At 39.7% G+C, this 19,566-nt stretch overlaps 1 protein-coding gene across 4 annotated transcripts; it reads left to right on the top strand.

The window, feature by feature from the left end:
- The first annotated feature begins 137 nt into the window (after positions 1 to 137).
- cc2d1b (coiled-coil and C2 domain containing 1B) lies at positions 138 to 19,525 on the top strand. Of its 4 annotated transcripts, none has more exons than XM_065954267.1 (26): positions 138 to 241; positions 522 to 645; positions 737 to 875; positions 2,634 to 2,737; positions 3,319 to 3,438; positions 3,613 to 3,756; positions 4,413 to 4,713; positions 5,870 to 5,988; positions 6,657 to 6,735; positions 7,153 to 7,236; positions 7,826 to 7,971; positions 8,136 to 8,208; positions 8,438 to 8,583; positions 8,670 to 8,799; positions 9,490 to 9,662; positions 9,858 to 9,983; positions 10,351 to 10,409; positions 10,661 to 10,777; positions 11,216 to 11,289; positions 11,553 to 11,611; positions 11,723 to 11,774; positions 14,840 to 14,939; positions 15,771 to 15,861; positions 16,029 to 16,151; positions 16,255 to 16,304; positions 16,835 to 19,525. In XM_065954267.1, exons 2-25 carry the CDS (start codon positions 583 to 585, stop codon positions 16,264 to 16,266), a joined length of 2,634 nt encoding a protein of 877 aa, XP_065810339.1. In that variant the 5' UTR covers positions 138 to 241; positions 522 to 582; the 3' UTR covers positions 16,267 to 16,304; positions 16,835 to 19,525. The 4 variants fall into 4 exon arrangements, with proteins under 4 accessions (XP_065810339.1, XP_020484863.2, XP_020484880.2 ...); XM_020629207.3 differs by having other exon boundaries at positions 3,610 to 3,756; XM_020629224.3 differs by lacking the exon at positions 7,153 to 7,236 and having other exon boundaries at positions 3,610 to 3,756.
- The last annotated feature ends 41 nt before the right edge of the window (positions 19,526 to 19,566 follow it).

Here is a 19,566-nt window from a genome sequence, read left to right as displayed (position 1 = left end):
TTCATATTTCTTTTTGCATATCTTTATTCTATTTGGCAGTAATGGCTTATAATAATATATTTGTATTTACTTATTAAAATGGAGTCAGGGCGGCCTGGCAGACATTACTCGGGGATAAACTCCCGCCGTTGAGGACTCCCTCGCTTCGCGCATGCGCACTCTAACAAATCCATTACCATGTCAAACCGCAGAAATGAAACTGTTCCCCTGAAAAGTACCTGATGAAGTGGTGACCGAGCAGGTAAAGGCACACACACTCTCAAAGCTAGATAAAACCCTCCCTTGTAGTCGCTCTCAGTGACAGCAACACTCGTTTTATTACTTATAAACAAACTTTTTAGTTAGAGTTAAGAAAAACACAGTTAGCTAACAGCTAGCATTCGGCTATCATTACCCTCAGTTGTCTGTTTGGGAGCCACCTGACAACCGCTCACATGATTTCAACTACTGCCACCACACACACACGACATTACACAACAGGACAGACGTTTTCTTCATGTGTTTGTGGTTTGGATCACTAGAGATTACCCGAGGAGCTTGTTAACAAGAAGCAACAACAACAACAACAACAACAACAACAACATGTTTGGTAAAAAGAAGAGAGCACCGCAGCCCAGAGGCCAGGGTGCTGCTGCAGCGAAGCAGGTAACACTCACATTTAGGTTTATGTTTTGATCAACACCCATGTGGAAGCAGCTGTCACATGTGTGTTTTTTTTTTTACTTCCTGGTTTCAGATGGGTCTGTTTGTAGACCCCGAGGAGATGATGATGGGCATGGAGGGGGATCTGGACGACCCAGACCTGGAGGCTGAACTCGCTGCTATCACTGGAAATCAAGCTGCATCTGGAGGGAGAGCCAAGCACAAAGGAAAGAGTGAGTGCAAGTGAAGCATGAAGTTTAGAGCCTGTCAGTGCATATGGTCTTATTCTTCTTTTGTCTCCTAGAGTCTGACATTTATACTGATATTTAAAAGTGAAATATTAACATTTATCATATTTATCTACCTCTTTATATAAATTCACATTTTTCACAAATTTACCTTAAAAAAAATGTAATTTATGATTTGTTATGATCAAGAAATGTATCAGAGGGAGAGTTAACACATGAAAAATTTGCGTGAGATTTGAAACATTTCTGTACTCAGCTGTTATATATTATAGGGATGCACAGATTCATTCTAACTTTATCTCTACTGGTGCTGAACTTGATGCCTTTGGCCTCTGATGATACCGAGAACTGATCTGACAGTTTGTCTTAAAAAACTGTTTGTTAAGCCCTTTAAGCTTTATTCTTTACCTGTGTGTGGGGCAACATCAGGTAATATGAATTGCCCCCCGGGGACAAATAACGTTTTTTGAATTGAATTGATAATGCTTTCCTGGGGCGCTGCCGACCTAGTGGTTAGTTTGCATACCCCATGTACAGAGGCTACAGTCCTCTAACTACAATTCACTTAGCAGACGTTTTTCTCCAAAGCGACGTACATCAAAGAGTAAGTACAACACAAGCAAGGATCTAGAAAAAAGGGAACGATATCAGTAAGAGCAAACGATCAGCTTTGAGTCCGATTGGACACACAGGTGCTGACAGGCATTGCACAAAGGTAAAGCACAACATTGATGGCAGTTCTTGAGAGCTCTAATCAGAGTAGAATCACTCTCTCTCTGATTTCTATCCTCTGTCCTGTCTCTCCAATAAAGGCATTCAAAGTTCCCCCATGAATAAATCTTTGATAATACTTTCCTACCTTTTAAAACAAAAAATAAAAAAATGAAGACAGAGATATCAATTTAATGTTTTGTTATCTGTTATTTAAATGATCAGAAACCACATACAAGAATTACACATTTTAAACCCAGGAGGAAAATTGGCATGATTCATTTTATCTCTCCACTACAGAACAAAACAACCGAAACAAGTGAAAGCTAACTCCAAGCATAATATGTGCAAATATCCGTCAATGAAACACTGACTTTGCAGATTTGAAAGTAGCTGCTGAACATGGTGTTAGCTCTTGCCACTGCCATGCTAGCAAAATGGCTGCCCTGAGCAGTGCTGACACATCACGTACTACATGCACATTTTAAACACATCAGCCCAGGATCTGCTCTTTTTGTCAGCCAGCATGTAAGCCCATACAGATATATTTGTATCAGCCAGTATCAGAGACGGTTTTCTACACCAATCATTTTCTTACAGACCTTTTTTTCTGTGTAGGTTACTGTCATCACACCACTGCAGTTATCTGCTCCTTCAAATGTTTCTTTTGTTATTCCAGCACACAAAGTATGATGTTTCACTCAGGCAGTCAGTGTCCTTTGGGAGATGCATTGATATTTTATTATGCTCAGCTCCTGCACAGACACATTCATTGTATCCACATGTGTCCTTGTGCTTCATGTTCTGTAGTATGATATGTCTTATTGTGTTAAAAACCTCCTGCAGCAACGTGACCAAGACATTTGTCTGCATGCTTATTGTTCTTCAAGCTGGTTATACTAGTTTTCTGACACTTGAGTTGAAGCAGTAATGAACGTATTGATTATGCTATTACTACCTTCACCTACGATATATGTTGAGAATCTGACATACAAACTAAGCTGGACACATGGCATCATGTTTGTGTTGCAGGTCCGCTGCCCATGGAAGACATCGCCAGGATGGCTGATGAGTGTATGAGAGACGTGGACGATGATGAAGATGACGGTAACCTGGAGGATGATGAGGATCTATTGGTTAGTGTTCTGTATATTTACCTCAGCTCTCATATGAAAAAAGATCGTTTCAAGTGGCTTGACAGACCTGCAGTTAGCCAACAAATGAACAGTTCAGCCATCGGAAAAAGAAAGCCGCATTGCGATTGAGCTTTTTCAGCCATGTCCTCAAAAGTCTTTTTAAATTCACAAACTCATCGTGAGCCTGAAGTCCCAAGTGTCACATTTCTGACATGCGAGTATAACACTTCACAGTTTGAAATCACAGAGTGCCCTGTGTGGGAGGTCAGAGCTACTTTGTGCTGCAACAACAGAAGTAAAAGAAGAATATTTGTATTAATTTTGACACCATGGTACATTTAGACCTCTCTTCTGTTGTGTAATTCTTTAAACAATGTTTATATTCATTGTATTATTTGCAAGCTGTGATCCTAAGTGACCTTGGATCATATAGAAGGTGCTTCAAATCAAACTAGTTTTTGTTAGACAACCGCATCTTTTACCAAACCTCCCAAGAGAAAACAACAGAAACAGAAAGCTTTGTGTTTTGAGTAATCATATCTGGCTGTTGATCAGTTGTTGTTATTTTTTACCCCCATCAGGCAGAGCTGCAGGAAGTGGTGGGTGAGGGTGACGGGGATTGCGAGGCTGAGGATGCTGTCACGTCTTCTGCTACTGCTGAGTCTCCTCAAGCTGAAACAGCAGAGTCCCCAGAGTCACAGGTACAATACATATATCTCTCTAGTGGCTTATGTTATATACACCTCCAGAATCTCCAGGTAATAGTTAACTTAACGACTGGTAGAAAAGTCAACATGAGGTCCAGTCTGTCAATATTTATTCAGAATGATTAGCTTATTACTGACAGTACCTACCTGTTGTTTTTGGTGCAGCAGAAGGAAGTAAAAGTCCCGACTGCAGCGCCCGGCACCCTCCAGCACACTCTGGAGGAGCGGTTAACCATGTACAAGACTGCGTCAGAAAACGCCAAAGCTGCAGGGGAGACCTCCAAAGTCCGCAGATACGATCGCGGCCTGAAGGTGAGTGAAAGTAACGCAAAGGATATATTCTCAGGCTTAGAATGGATTATGTTTTATTATTGTATTATAGTGGTTTTAATGGATTATCTGCATTCCTTTTCCTAGAAGAAAGTGGTTGAACAGTCTTACCAGTGAAGGGGACTTTTCGTATTTCAGAAGCTGAACTTGTAAATGTATTAAAAATAATCCTTTATGATTGAAGTATTAATGATTCACTGACCTTGAATAAAGCCTTTAATAACAGCTTAAGAACCCTAGATACAGGAAAGTAGTACAAATGTTCATATATGTAGAAAATGGTATTGACTTTCTGTAAGAACTTAGATAAAACCGCTGAGGTAGAAGGCGCAGATGGACTAGCGGTTATGTCGGGCCCCATGTACTCAGGCTACGGTGCTTCAAGTGGGGAGCCCGGTAAAAAGCTTGAAGATGTCAGCTCAATAAAAAATGAAGTTTGAGCCTATATCATCTGACCATTTTGAATAATGTTCAAAGAGACACATTAGTGTGTTTTTTGATACTTTAACAGATAATCTTTATTTGGAATTTGTTTTGGTCTTTTGTCATTATATCCATGAGTGTCGTTTGAACACAAAAACCTACAGGCCTTCTAGAACTTTACTTTTTTAAACACACTGTTGATTTTATCTCCACAGACTCTGCAGTCAATGGTAGCTGCTGTGAAAAAAGGGAGAGCAGTGAACGAGGCAGAGATCCCTCCTCCTGTTGCCACTGGAGCCCCGACTGAGCCCTCCCGTCCTGCTGTCCCCCAACGACTTCCTCCCCCTGTGCCCTCCCGGCGTGAGTCCACGCCGTCAGATCAGCAGGAGAAGTCGGAGGTTGTCACTCCTGGCAGTGAAGAGGAGAAGTCCTCCTCCAGCACGCTGCCTACTCTGAGCAGTGCCCCGTCTCCAGAGGAGCCGACAGAGGAACCCACAAGACAACCTCTCACCGATGGTCAGTGAGAGTTGGAATATACAAAATGATTCAATGATTATGAAAAAGTTTAAGTGATAGAATTATAAACAGTGTAGCATTTATCACGTCAGAACCTTGTAAGCCCTAAGAAGACATTCACACATTTTTATTCCGTTTCCTGTGAAAAGGAGTCATTTTCAGTTGTTTTCTCTAGATCTGCTCTTTTTTCTTTATCTCGTATCCCCAAAGTCTCAAAAGTACAAAACAAACACATGTTGCTTACATATTGCCAGTTGAAGGCAGGAAGTTTACCCCCCTGTTACTCCTCGTCTGCAATGTGACACACACAGAGGGGGGAATCTCTCCGCTTCTTATCCACCATCAGAGGTAGTGATGGTGGGAGACTACGCTTTGAGACATCAATATTATGATCACCTGGAAAAAATCCCATTATCATGAGAAAACAAGCTTTGTTATGTCAGCATATGAGAGCAATTAATTGTTGAGATCAGATCTTGAGAAAACAACAAAAAATACTCGTCATTTGGTAAAATGGAGTAAATAAAGTATGTGTATGCCTGTCTGTTTAGGACTCCTGTACTGAGCAAAACCAAATCTGACCCAAAATCTTGTCAGCTCCTCTGTTGTGTGGTGCAAGCTGTCTGTATTTTCAAAAACTAAAACAGTAGGTTTCAAAATATGGCCCTAAAATGCAACAGTAACTAAGGTAAGGTAAGTTTTAGGCCCTCTTATGTTTAGACCATGTGGTCTGATGTTGGCTCTAGAAACAGCAAAAGGTTGGGGTTAAGGTGAACTCCCTTTCACTGTTTCACTTTCACAAACATTTATTGACAACGTTTCAGGTACAAACCAGCCTGATGAAGGTCTAGTACTGAAAATTAGAGAGTGTGCAGGAGCCTACCTTCAAGTTTTTGATGGACACATTGCGCTCCTACACACCTGTCTTAAAATCGTTTTCCCATCACGTATTCTAACACGTTGTATCAGACATCAAGTTGTAATTCCATGTTTCCTGATATTTCTTTCCAAACATGATTTGGTTATTAACCAAATAATTTTTTTTTCAGTGACAGATGTGTTAGATTGTAGAGTCAACGTGGCTGTCCTCTAGCGTCTAAACATGTGATGAATGTGACCTTTCACTGTTCTGTGTTTCTGACCTGTGAATCTGCAGCAAATGAGGAAACCAAGAGGATGCTTTTGGAGAGGCAGAAAGAGTACAAGATGGCCGCTCTGAGAGCCAAGAAGCAAGGAGACGTGGAGCAAGCTAAGCTTCACTTCAAGACCAGCAAAGTGAGTAAATATGTCCCGACTCAAAAGATTTGTTTAAGTCCAGGCCTGTTTGTATCTGCTGCGCTGCTCTGCATACGTTCGTCTTTTCTCTGTTGAGTGCATTCACTTTTTATTTACTGTAAATAATGAGAGATAATACTAAATCAAAACCAAAATGATCTTTTAAGCATAGTTTCCATTTTATTTGACAGATGCATTGGATGCTTTGTATTGACTAAAACACACAAGACGGATACAATTCTTGACATAAATACATCACCAGGATAAATCACCATTATATTATAAAAACACAGAGTGAAGCAGAGCGAGTTCCTGCTGTAGAAATGTAGCAGCAGCAGCTTTTTCCTAACATGCAGGACTTTTCTGTTGGATTATTTCTTTCTTGTCACTGTTCACAATTGGAGTCTCTAATCTGTCCTAGCCTTTTTTCATCACTAGACCTCTGCAATAATAGTAAACCAAATATGATATTCTCTTGCATTGTTTATTTATTTATTTAAAATGCTAACAGAGACGTTACAGTATTGTTGCAGACTTTTTGTCCGAGCTTGTTGCTACATATTCTCACTGCGGTATTCCTCGCTGGAGTATTTGAATCATGCCAACAATGTGGAAGCTGACAAAGACCATCATTATGTTTGGGCTTTTTGTGTTTTTTTTTGATGCAGAGGTTTGATGCTGTGATCGTGGCGTTGGAGAGCGGACAAGCTGTCGACCTAAGTTGCCTTCCTCCTTCTCCTGAAGACGGTAAGTACGATGGGGTAACTGGTTTTATTTTAGTAAGCAAAGACAGCAGACAAACTCTTTATTTCTCTTTTAAGACAAAAGACAGAATAAGACTGATTGAGATAGATCTTATTGAGCTACAGAAAGAGTTATCTGGACACTCTTTCAACATAGAATCATGTCAGGAGTTACGAGTGGGTTTATAGTTGGATTTGGAAAATTGGGAAATATAAAAGAGAGTGAAGAAAACAAACTTTTGATTTATAGTTGTTGGGGAAAAACAGTCTTGATTTATCAAATTCTTATAAAAAGGGTCTTCTGGAAAGCAAAGCTGACATATTTTCCTGTATTCTTTTAGTACTTAAGTCAGTATTATGACAGAAACTTGCAGTCTGGGCTTCAATATGTTGTCGTTCATTGTGTGTTTTGGTGTTGTAGGTACAGGCGGGGGTTCTACTCCTGTGAAAAGCCCCCCCTCCGTGCCAGATATAGAAGTCACTAAACCAGTTACAGCAGCTCCAGGTAGTAATATTGTCAACGTGTGTTAAGCCTTGGTATTCGCTTGTATTTCTGCCATGATCTGTCATTCTTTTTGACGAGTCAATAATACAACAACGTTTTCCTAAAAATGTTTACATGTCTGATAATCAATGATAAGAAAAGATTAGATCAACTTTAGGGATTCCTCATTGGAGGGCAAAGGTAGATGAATCATAAAGTTGCAGGCACACATGGGTGAAAAGGGACTAATGAAAATAGAGAAACTCATACCATTAGTTTCATAACAATGGCTTCCTGTCCCTTTAAGGATGTAGCAGCGTAAAAGTGAAACATAACGAAGCTGCTTTTCCTAAAAAGGAGAAAAACAACACCCTTATCTATTATCTATTCCTCTGTCAAATTCTTCTTGATTTAAGGTGAAAAAAACCAAGGCACTCTTCTGGAAAAAATAAAAAGAAAGAATTATTGAGCTATGTAACAACCCACACGTAGTGGCACAAGCCTTCTTCTTCACACCCTGAAGAAAGCTGTTTTGTATCTTTGTTATTGGACATGAAATAGAAAAACCGAATGAGAAAGTCCTTGACACAGTAAACATGTTCTCCCTCAGTCTCTGCCCCCCCATCAGCTCCAGCAGTGCCCAAAGACGTGCTGGAGGCTCTGGAGCAGAGACGAGCCAAGTACGCCGAGGCGTCCAGTGAGGCCAAAGCCAGTGGAGACGACCGCAAGGCTCGAATGCACGACCGCATCGCTAAGGTACAAGAAGACACTCGCCTCCTGATGTCTGTTTTCCCCTCTACACAACAAAACATATATTACACCTTTCTAAAAAATAAGATAAACACGACACATCTTTCTCTTTCTACTCCATGAAAACAGTTTTATTTCTGCAGTGTTAAACGTATTGAACTTTTCTTCAGCAATACCAGAGCGCCATCCGAGCTCACAAAGCAGGGAAAGCTGTCAACTTTGAGGAGCTGCCTGTTCCCCCTGGTGAGATACTTTTGTGATTATTTTAATGAGTCAACAGTGTGCCTTTGTTTAAATGTAAAAAGTTAAGGTGTATTCAAAATGTGATTCTTGATTCTTTGTGTGTTCTGTCAGCGAGTTTCTGTCACAAGACCTGTTTTTAATACTTGACCAAAAGAGAAAATGAAGACCTTAATGTTCGAGAACTTTTTTTTACAAGTCTGAGTTAATATTGTCTTTTTTTTTCTTTCAGGGTTTCCTCCGATCCCGGGTCAGAAGGCGACGGGAGTAGAACAGGGATTCATCGCTGCTCTACAGGCAGCAGATAAGCTAGCCTCAACAGATGCTACTGAATTAGCAAACGAAGAAGAAGACGACGACGACGAGAAGGAGGAGGAGGTGAGCTTTCACCAAAGTATTAAGTTGTTCTTGATTCATTTTTTTTGTTGACAAGTTGTTGACACAATGTTTTGTGTGTATTGCAGTCTAAGCCAGCTCCTCAAGTGGCACCAAAGAAGCCCACATTAGACATCCCAACTGCAGGTCAAGGAAAAAAAAGGACCCCATCCCCTTCCCCTGACAGAACTTCAACCAGAGAAGGACTCTCACTTACAGGTCAGTCTCTAAAAAACAAACACTAAGACCAGCAGAGCATCTTACAGAAGATTATGTACATTCTGTGAAGAGAAAAGATATTTAAGTGATCCAATTTGTCTCATATTGCAGCACATGTTTACAGACCCACAAAAACTCTACATTTAGACTGAGCACCAAAACATGCTGGTGCCTTCAGGGGGGGTCATGGATACATGGATATTAGAGCGCTTTAGCAGAATGATTCACGGATGGTGTGATCACGATTTCTGAAATAGAACAGCGCACAAATATTTCTCCTGAAACAGAGGAGCCGATCACTTTGAATGTTCATTCTAGTTTGTGTTAATACATCATTAGAACGTCTGTGCTCTTATCCGGAGGAGACATTTGTCATTTTGAACATGGCAGTGGCATTCACTTTATCACTTGTTCGGGTAAAATTACAAGCCAAGTAAGACCTGTATGTGTCTGGAAACGAGACACATGTAAGAATGAATTAGTTTAAATCAAGAAGATTTTGATCAAACAGGTTTCAGGACTGCAGTGTTGGATTCCCTTCTATTGTAGTCATCAATGAGCATCCAGATCTGTCAGGCAGCAGCACGGGAATGTGTTTGTTAACTAAGTAGTGTGACAGAACTATTCACATCTCTGCTCACTCTACTTGTGTGCACTCGGTTAACTTTGGATTTTCTTTCTCGTCTCCAGCGGTTCAACAGCTGGAGTTCCTGGAGGGCAGGAAGAAGCAGTACATGAAGGCGGCTCTGCAGGCCAAGCAGAAGAACGAGATGGAGCAGGCGAAGATCTTCCTCCGTACCGCTAAAGGCTTCGACCCCATGATCGAGGCAACGCGCAGCGGTAAATCTGTGGACATCAGCAAGGTGAGGAGACGGGACACGTACAAGCTTTTACAAGCTTTTTTTTTTTTGAAGTCCATGATCATTTTTTATATGTTTAAACTTGTTTTGTTTTACAATCACATGAAAAGGGGACACGTGTTCTCTTTATTTCTCATGAATAAAGAGGGGAATTGTTTGCAATCCAAAGCTTTTATGTGACTCTCTCTGTGCCTGTAGGTGCCGTCGCCCCCTGCTGACGAAGACGAAGACTTCATCCTGGTACATCACAGCGACGTGCAGATCTCGGAGAAAGCAGAGCAGGTCTACACACAGCTGGTCAACATCCTGAAGGAGCAGTACGAGGTAAAACTTCACCATGAGGACAGAAGAAGAATTTCTCGATGACTATAAGACATGCATTGCAATAGTTTGCATCTATAACAACACAACTCTTAAATCTGAAACTTGACTTTAAGGACAGTATTTTTAAATTAAAGCAAAAAAAATGTTGGAGCTCCATTAACTTTTTGCTCGGGTCACATTCAGATCTTTTCTTTAACTTTAAATGTTCAAAAAAAGTTCTAAAAATAATTCAGATGAAAACGGTCTTTGTGTTTCTTTTCCCACTAGTTTGCTTTCTCTGTTTTAGTTGTTTTTTGTCGCTGTGAACACAAAACACAAACATGCTTTTTGAGATGTTTGAGGTTTCTTCTGACTTCCTTCCTTTTAGAAATGTATGACCCACTCAAAGCAGTTCACTCACCTGGGGAACGTGGCAGAAACAACAAAGTAAGCTTCCTGTGAAACAACACTTTATGCACCATCTCTAAAATGAGTCCTCTCTGCAGTAAACATGTTTATCTGTTGGATGAAATGGATTATCCATTAAATACAACTGTTCCTCCCATCAGTCTATAAATGTTACAAATGACAAATCATTATTTTATCAAGAATCCGTACATGTGTTGTTTTATTACACGACGTTGAAATAAAGCAGCGCAGCTTTTGAAAGTGTCTCGTATATGATGCTTGTGCTCCAGGTTTGAGAAGATGGCGGCGGGCTGTAAGAGGAGTCTGGAGGTCCTGAAGCTGGCTCAGTCGAGAGGTCTTTCTCCTCCTAAACATCACTTTGAGGAGAGATCGTTTCACACCGTCAGGTGAACACAAGTCATACTTTAATGTTTACAGTTAACTGAAGCCTTCTTTTGTTTCTCATTTGTCAGTTCTAAACGTGTAAAACAAGTACAGACTTGGAGATCATGAAAATGATGCTTTATTAAATACTCAAAGGCTACTTCATTAGGTTCACTTACACAACTTAAAGCTGGCTCAGTCGAGAGGTCTTCCTTCTAAACAATAATACAGATCTGCTTCAAATTCTACAAGAATGAAAAAGAACATAAGTATTTTTGGTTGAAGTTGAGGTGTGAAGGTAAATTTAATATTAGAATATAAAGGTAGTGGTGATTATATCAAATAGTGTTGGAAAAAGAATCAGAAAGACTTTATATCTGGATATATTGAAGTTATCATTAATTAAATGTTAAAGCAACAAGTCAGTCCTATTCTAATCCTGTCCACCCTGTCTTCTGTAGGATATTCCCAGAGCTGAGCAGCACTGACATGGTCGTTGTTATCATCAAAGGGATGAACCTTCCTGCTCCCAATGGTAACAAATAAAATATTCAGTAACAGTCGTTATATATGCTGTCAAATAAGTCTGAAGGGTGTGAGCAAAATACATTTTGTGACCTTTTCTGTTTTTAAGTTGTACTAAAAATATCTTTAAAACATGTCCTAATGTGTGTCAGCTTTATGTTGATGTTTAAGCTATTTAGACCTCGTGAATAAGTTTTACAAAAACGTTATCATGTAGAAGCTTTAAAAACAAACGAGTCTAATTCAACGTGTTGATGCTTCTTTCTCCTTCAGGGATCCAAACCAACGACCTTGATGCCTACGTGAAGTTTGACTTCCCCTACCCCAGCACGGTAACAAACTGAAGCTTCTATTTAACCTCACATCCTCCTCAGACTCCTGACATGTTTTCGTTCAAGTGACTTTATTTGTTAATGGTCTGTTTTCTTTTTTGTTTTTTTTAGGAGCAACCGCAAAGAAACAAAACTTCTGTCATCAAGAACACAAACTCTCCAGGTGAGACTTGAACATCTTTGTGGATTTATGTGTGTGTAATGCTTTCATATCATTAGCGTTGGTGTTTGTGGACCAGAAGATCTTTTAGTTTCTTGACTTCATTACATTTATACACTGCTTTTGATTTAAAAAAAAGAAGTGTTTTCCTGGACTTATTTAATGTTTTTAAGCGAGTACAGAAGTTATCTACCATCATATTTAAAATATCTTCAGGTATTATGTTTCACTTATTTTTACTCTTTTGTATTTAAGGTCATTTACTAAATTAGAACCATACTGTTTTTATGAATTTCCAAATAATTCAAAGCAACAATATATTTAGAATCTGATCCAACAAAGCATTTTTAATTTTTATTCTTAATAACAGTACTGCTAAAGTGAGGATTCAAAATACATCATTTCAAAGGAGAATGTAAATGCCTTTGAAAATTAGGAGGATAGTGTATGTGAGATACGATACAATACAAGACACTTTATCGTCCCCTTGGGGAAATTTGTCTGGGAAATTTGTCTGGGCCAAACATTCAGCTGCTTCCACTTGAAACAATAAATAAAAACTATCAAAAAACACCTCCAAACCTGAACAGAATGCAAATAAACACAACATTTATATTGCACAAAATCTGCAAATCATAAGGTATCGATGATCAAAAAATATAAACAGATTAGTTTGTCCTCTTAAATAAAACTATAACAATAAAACCGTGGGAAACTTTCAGGATGTGTCAATTTTCAGAGAAGTAGTTCTTAGTTCTTTGCTGATCCTTCATGTACATGAGTAAGTTATGTAGTCCTAAAAAAGAAAATCTCATCCTGCTGTCTTTTATGAGTGGTATCACTCATTGATGATCTTTTTTGTGGTAAACAAAGGCTGTTTTCACAGCGTGCTGGTGATGACCTCCTCTGACACCTACCACATGGCAGCTGTTTCAGGCATCAGAAATTACTATTGTTGGGGTTGTATCAAGTCAACTTTGGTTATATTCTTTAATAATTATACTTAATTATTAATAATATAAATAAAATATCATTAAACTATGTTTAATCTCGTTTTGGGGCACCAACCTGTAATCAGGTAAATATAACCAAAATATCACTCAAATCAGTCTCAAATTAGTTATTTAATTACTAATATTATTAATAATGAATAACTATATTTAATAAATTGAAGGCGTGAAATCCGTACACAAAGCCTTCGCACCCAGCTTATATCACAATGTAAATACACCAGTAACCACAAACAACTGCTCTCTTAAATTATAACAGAATTTATTCAAACAAAGCAACATCAATCCAAAATCAATGAACTTAATTAAACAAATAACTATTATAAACTAATCTAAGCAAACAAACATTATCAAGCAAAGGCTTGTGGAAGGGGTGTGAATGTAGGTGTGTGTGTGTGTGTGTGTGTGAGTGTGAGTGTGAGAGAGAGAGAGAGAGAGAGAGAGAGAGAGAGAGAGAGAGAGAGAAGAAAGGGGGGGAGATGGCTTCGTACCCTCGTGGTCGTTCACGATGGCGCAAACCTAACAAAGACCTGGGTGCGTGCTTGTGTGGATGAAAGGGAGAGAGAAGGGGGGGAAGATTACTTCGTCCCACGTGGTCGCCCTTCCGATGGCACACACCTAACAAAGGCCTAAATGTGGCCTTAAGCTCTAAAAGAGACTGAGTTCGGCCCTACACGATCTGTGTCTCTGAGGCGTCTGGATGGCCGCGAGTGTATAGATCTCTGTGCGTAATGGCGCGGTGGTGGAGTTGGTCTCCAGATGTACGTTTACACAGGAATATGTGTGTATGTGTGTTCGTAGAAGGGGAAATAAAAGAGAATAAAAGAGAAATGCGTGCCTGAAGAGGCCGGATCACAGTCCGACTCCCGCGCCACAACTCGGAGTAATTCCCTTCATTCACAGAAACAAACCAATAGCCGAATTCAAGTTAATACGGCTTACACTGGCCTTTCTGATCAGAAGAGTAATACCCGGTTATAACGCTGTTACGCTAAACACATATAGGACGCAGCGGTCCGAAACAACAACAAGAGTTTTAAACAGGTAAAACTCAGGACGCAGGTCCAACAAAGATAAAAATTACAGTTTCTGCTTTGATCAACGATTGTTAAAAACACTCTCTAAAGCTAATTCTGCCCAGACCTAATTAAGCCTCACTTGTGAATCATTTTGTCCGCGATTGGTGAAAGGAAAAGAGTCCGGCGATGGAGCAGATCGTCTGTCCGTCCTGGTGCAGAGGCGTCTGATGGCGGCGAGGGTCCCTTACGGCGAGAGCGGCTTCGTTGGTTCTCCGTCGAGTGGAAAAATGTCCTTTGATGTCCTTTCGTTGCAGGACGGAATAAGACCGTTATCTTTCTGATAATCTGTTATAGTCTGACGCTCTCCGAGAAACTGAGATGCGTTCACTGGACAATCCGAGCTCGGAATTTAGAACACTGCCGGCCGCGGATTACCTGCGCGCCAAAACTTAAAACAAAGGAAGATTGTTGCAGGAAACAGGAGATCTTCTTGGGTCTCCGAGCACCGAAGGTCAGCGCGTGAAAGAGAGCGAGCAATGGAAGTCTTGGAGTTTTGTAGCCTGGCCTGCTCCATGGGGGTCTACCTCAGGTCCCCTCCAATGAGGAGAGAGAGGTTCCGGTCCCCCCTTACTTCACACGTAGGTGTGAAGTACCGCAGGGGATTCTGGGATTAAGAGTCCTTTTAGGCCTCTTTGTGATCTCAGTGAATAACTCAAATGAGGCTTTTACAGAGGTGCAGGCCCAAGTCCATTGCTTGACTGTTCTAAGCCTGCGTGGCCCAACACTATTGAGAAAAACTCTGTCATCTAACTGATGGTTTGTTTGCTGTTGTAGTTCATTTCAGATTGTTTTCATCAGCAGCTAAAAACTCTAAAACTTTCAAAATAAATCCCATTGAAGGTTAATAATGAAGTTGACTTGAAGAAAAATGCTGAAGAATAATCAAATATCAATGATGTATGTGTCTTATAAACTCTTTATGTCCGGTCTCAGAATGCAGCTTCTCTCATTCTTATTATCCATGATCTCTTTCACCCAGAATACAACCAAAGCTTCACCCTGTCAATCAACCGTAACCACCGTGGCTTCAGGAGGGTGGTGACGTCGAAAGGTCTCAAACTGGAGCTGCTGCATAAAGGGTGAGTCACAGGCAGCTGCTGCATCCTCACTCAACTGCTGCTGCAGCGAATTTACGAGCTGAAAGTTCATTTGTGGAATCTACCACAGCAGCGATTTGGAAACAAGCAGCATATGTGGTGTTTTTTATTTTATTTTGTTGTCGTTGAATCTTAGAAGTTGAGAATCTTTGATGTGATAGTTTTCAACTTCGACTTCAATGAATCAAGAAAAAGAAAAGTTAATTCATAGATGAAAATTGCAGTTGTGCCATGCTCAAAATGTGCTTAAATTCTATTTAAAAATAAAAAAATTCATAAGGCAAATGAGTAAAATCCATCATACTGTGACATATTGTGCTGCACTTTAACTTTGCAGCGTTCTTTAGACTTTCTAACCCTGATCTCAGAACCTTACCAGGGACAGGGACTGAAAATAAACTACTACTTAAATATGATTGTAATCTTTTCATCAGTTGCATTCATTTGAATTAAAAACAATGACAATATCTTAAATCTGTCTGATAGTGCGCTCCATGTGCAGAGGCTGTAACCCTCACGTCCGTCCCAGGTTTTGCTCCGACCCTCAACATTCGCTGCGTCTTCCCACACTCTCTCCTCCCAATATTTCCTGTCTCTCTCTCTCTCTACTGTTCTATCAATACAGGCATAAAACATAAAGGCATACAAGTTTTTTTTAATCCTAAACAAATCATCCAATCTAAGATTATACCCCTCCATGTCTTTCCACATTTGTCATCAGTTCTTCATCCAAACATATAAGGTGTAGAAAAGAACTTGTAAATCTACCCTCTTATCCTTACTGTACCAACTAGAGTGTGTGTTTTCTTGCAGCGGCTTCTTGCGGAGCGACAAGCCGATCGGGACGGCGCTCGTGAAGCTGGAAAAACTGGAGTCACAGAGTGAAATCAGGGAGATCGTAGAGGTGAGTTTCATTTCAGATCAAATAAACTCAAGAAGAGAAATAAATCTCTTTGTTATATTGAATGAGCTCTTCAGCTGTGACAGATACCATACAGCAGTAAGGTGTTCTCTGGGGACTTGTTCACCTGTAGATATCAGTTACTGAGATCCTTGTGTCTGTCCTGTCAGGTGATTGACGGCCGTAAGCCGACAGGAGGTCGTGTGGAAGTCAAGGTCCGCCTGCGGGAGCCTTTGAGCGGGCAGGACATGCAGACGAGCACTGAGCGCTGGCTGGTCATCGACCAGTCACAGGTAACAGGAAATATACCGAGTGCAGCCTTTTTTTAATAAATACATCCGGAGACAAAGCAGTGTTCATGTTCAACCTCTGATGATGATTCTTGTTATCTCCAAGGTTCTTGTTTAGATGCTGCTTCAGAAAGAATGATGATACTCAAGATAAAGGTAATTTTCTTCTCTTATTTTCTGTGTTGTGGTTTAATTGAGAAATTTTTATATTTTTAATTAATTTCATTTGTCATAACAATTAAGCTCATTAAAGCTCATTTTAAGGAAAGTTTAGTTTGTGTGGATTTCAGTCATTCAGTCATTTCTGCTGATATGACTTTACTGTTACTAAAACTATTCACAGGACTTTTATTCAGTGATGTCTGAGCGACTTGGTCAACGTTTTAAATATTTCAATACAAATCCTTTTTACTATAATCTGTTAAGATTTTAGTCTTGTTTAGGGGCTTTGATCAGACCTCCATACAGTATTTGATCTTTTCTTTCTCTGTTCAAGATATTTATGCACTAATGACTCACTGTTTACAGTCGAAGTTAATGTTTCAATCATTGCAGTTTTGAAATGTTCACCCTAGAAGCTGTTGTTTAATTTGCAGATTGGTTTGATTTGTGGTGTTATATTTTCACATGGAGTTACTTTTGTTTTAATTTCCTGACTGATGCGTTTGTTTTGTTTGTTTTTCCAGATTTAAGTCATTCAATCAAATTTGAAGATTTGGAGAAAGAGGAGAACGAGGACAGAGTTTGTGATGTGGTGAGGACAACCTGTCGTTCAGACTGGACACACACCTACACGGGTTTTTGACTTGCTAGAACTTTTGCACATTTGCAAGACATGAGAGCTCCCCTTCACACACTGCAGTCCACCAGGGGGAGACATGGAGCTGGTTCACGGTAGGTCAGCTGGTGTCTGGATCTTCAGGAGGTTAGCAGTGACACCAGAATGACCAACAAAAACTAAGACTGCTAAATCAAAGGAAAGATTATTTTATGAGTCAAGATATAAGCTCATGAGGCGTCAGGAAGAATCTCTTAATGAGATAAAAAATCAGAGAAAACGATGCTAGTGGTCCTGAAAGTCTCCTCCTGCATCTCTCCTGGAGGACAGAAAGTGTCCTGTGCTGAAGCTAAAGGGGCTCAGTGTCGAGCTGACCAGATCCTGCTGCCAGACATAACTCCAGTTCATATAAAATATATATCAAAGCACGTGTACATATTCCTCATATTACTCAGCTCTGGTATCTAGAACTGCACCTATGCACTAATACCAAAGTAATCACTGTTGCTGTATCATCCTGCATATTTGAAATTGCCTTTTGCTGCTGAACTAGTTACCATGACACGGGGGGCTTAATATGGTGACGGGACACGGGCAGGTTCGGACGTGATTTCTCACATTTCATCTGATGTTTAGAACGCAGGTAGCAGCACCCTCACAAATGTTTTACAGGAGTAAGCCAAGAAATAATGATACTATTAAAGGTTTAATAACGTAATACACATAAGACCACCTTCCTTTCTTTGACACCTTTTCGCTCTAATTTAAAAAGTCACTAACTGTGGTCCCTTTATTGCACTTATCTGTGGCTTTAGATTAGATTGTATATTTATCTTGTTTACACTCCGTAGCATAAATCAAAGAGTTTCAGTCTAAAGAGCTTTATGAAGATTTATCTCAAGGCAAATGTCTCTAATTACTCAGACCATGAGGTGGTTAAAAAGGGATCTTTAGTTCAAATATCAGTTGAATGCATTAGAGATAATTTCAAGGGGAATAAACTTCTTTGTTTTTTACTGTGCCACATGAGAAGATTTGTACCTCTCTCGGGTCTGTTTGTTAAATATGAAGCCAGAGTTCAAGACACCAGCCAACATCTGTAGAGCTTACCGAACACCAGGACAAGAAACTTCAGTGTCTTCTTTTGTCTTCCTCGTACTGATGCGATATGATACGATGCAATATCATACGCTACGGTATGATACGATTTGAAACCATGAGATACAATATTCTTTGTCCGTTTGGGGAAGTTTTGACTCGGGTGATAAAATGATTTATTCATCTTTGGAGTTTAAACTCTTGACAGTTAGGCTAACCATTACCCCATGCTTTTAGTGTTTATGCTAAGCTAAGCTAATTGCGTCCTGACTTCTGCACATTGTTAGATCACAAAGGAGAGATTGGTAAATATCCTTTAATCAGACTCTCAACATAGAAAGCAAACACGTGTTTGTCCATGATAACTTCAAAGGGTCATTTAATTATTTTTAAACCTAGATTTAGTTTTAATTACCGGTATATATTTTTGAGGCAAATTCTTCGATCTCCTCCTCTAACTCTGGTTAACTTTTCAACCATCAGATTCCTCCGACAGTTTACCTCTCGACATGAGAGAGTAAACATGAGTCTGTCTCAAAAAGCTCTTTGTGTCTACACCAGTTTAAAACTGACTTAAGCTTTTTGTCATCGTTAAGCCCCTAAAATAAGTGGGACAAAAGCTTCAGGTTAAAATACCGGAGTAACTAAGTTAAAGTATTTGTTTAAGCTATGCATCAGATCCTGAATCCTTGACTGAATCCTTCAAATTCTAATAAAGGGCCAGTTCACCCAAATTAGTGAAGCACTTATATTTCATAGTTAATATGTTAGTCAGAGTATACACATAGTTTAGCCTGTTTAGAAACCGAGGACAAATCTCTTCCTGCTGTTCAAGTCCAAGACTAAAATACTGACTAACAGGGCGTTTAATTTTCTCATATTTTATAAAAACTCTTCTAGTAATGTAACATCACTGGAACAAGTCTCCACCTTGTATTTCATCTTAAATGAACATTGTTGGTTTGAGTTATGAAGAAACAAACGTAAGAAGAGAAATGTTTTGGGAGTCATTTTGAGTGAGCTGGCCCGTCGAGGTTCAAACTGCAGCGTTGTGATGAAAGCAACGCGACAGGCCGTAACACACGTCACTGAGCCAACCACATTATTCAGTTTGCCACCAGGTTTACCTCAACATTGTCTGCAACATTGCTACCTTTCCAAACATTTCTGTGGGGTCACAACATTTCACTTCATGACTTAAAGAAACTCACAAATGACTGACTTAACTTCCTGCATTGATTTTAATAATGTTACCTGTTCTATTTCTGTGGAGACATTGAGATGCCCAACATGTTTACGAATAATGAATGATGTCACTTTGTTTCTATTCACTCAATAATCTCTAAATCAGAATCAGCTATATTTCGCTTTTCAATTGTGGACTGGATTGGCCTGCCCACCTTTCAAATGTACCCATTAAAAAAGTGTCCTGTTTTAATTTGAGCTGTCCAGTATGTGTTTATTTCTGGAGTATTTATAATAAACAGAAGGTCATTGTTCAGTTTTCTAGAAGTTTTTATTTTACATATACTACAATTTCTT

This window comes from Labrus bergylta, chromosome 4, assembly GCF_963930695.1.
Source record: "Labrus bergylta chromosome 4, fLabBer1.1, whole genome shotgun sequence".
Lineage (NCBI taxonomy): Eukaryota > Metazoa > Chordata > Actinopteri > Labriformes > Labridae > Labrus > Labrus bergylta.
This window is presented reverse-complemented; position numbering and strand designations above follow the sequence as displayed.

Excerpts from the sequence above, each read along its gene's own strand:
- cc2d1b (XM_020629207.3), top strand. The coding sequence starts at position 583 with ATGTTTGGTAAAAAGAAGAGAGCACCGCAGCCCAGAGGCCAGGGTGCT. Across the intron at positions 3,757-4,412 it reads GATACGATCGCGGCCTGAAG|ACTCTGCAGTCAATGGTAGC; the intron begins GTGAGTGAAAGT and ends TTATCTCCACAG. Across the intron at positions 9,984-10,350 it reads TCCTGAAGGAGCAGTACGAG|AAATGTATGACCCACTCAAA; the intron begins GTAAAACTTCAC and ends CCTTCCTTTTAG.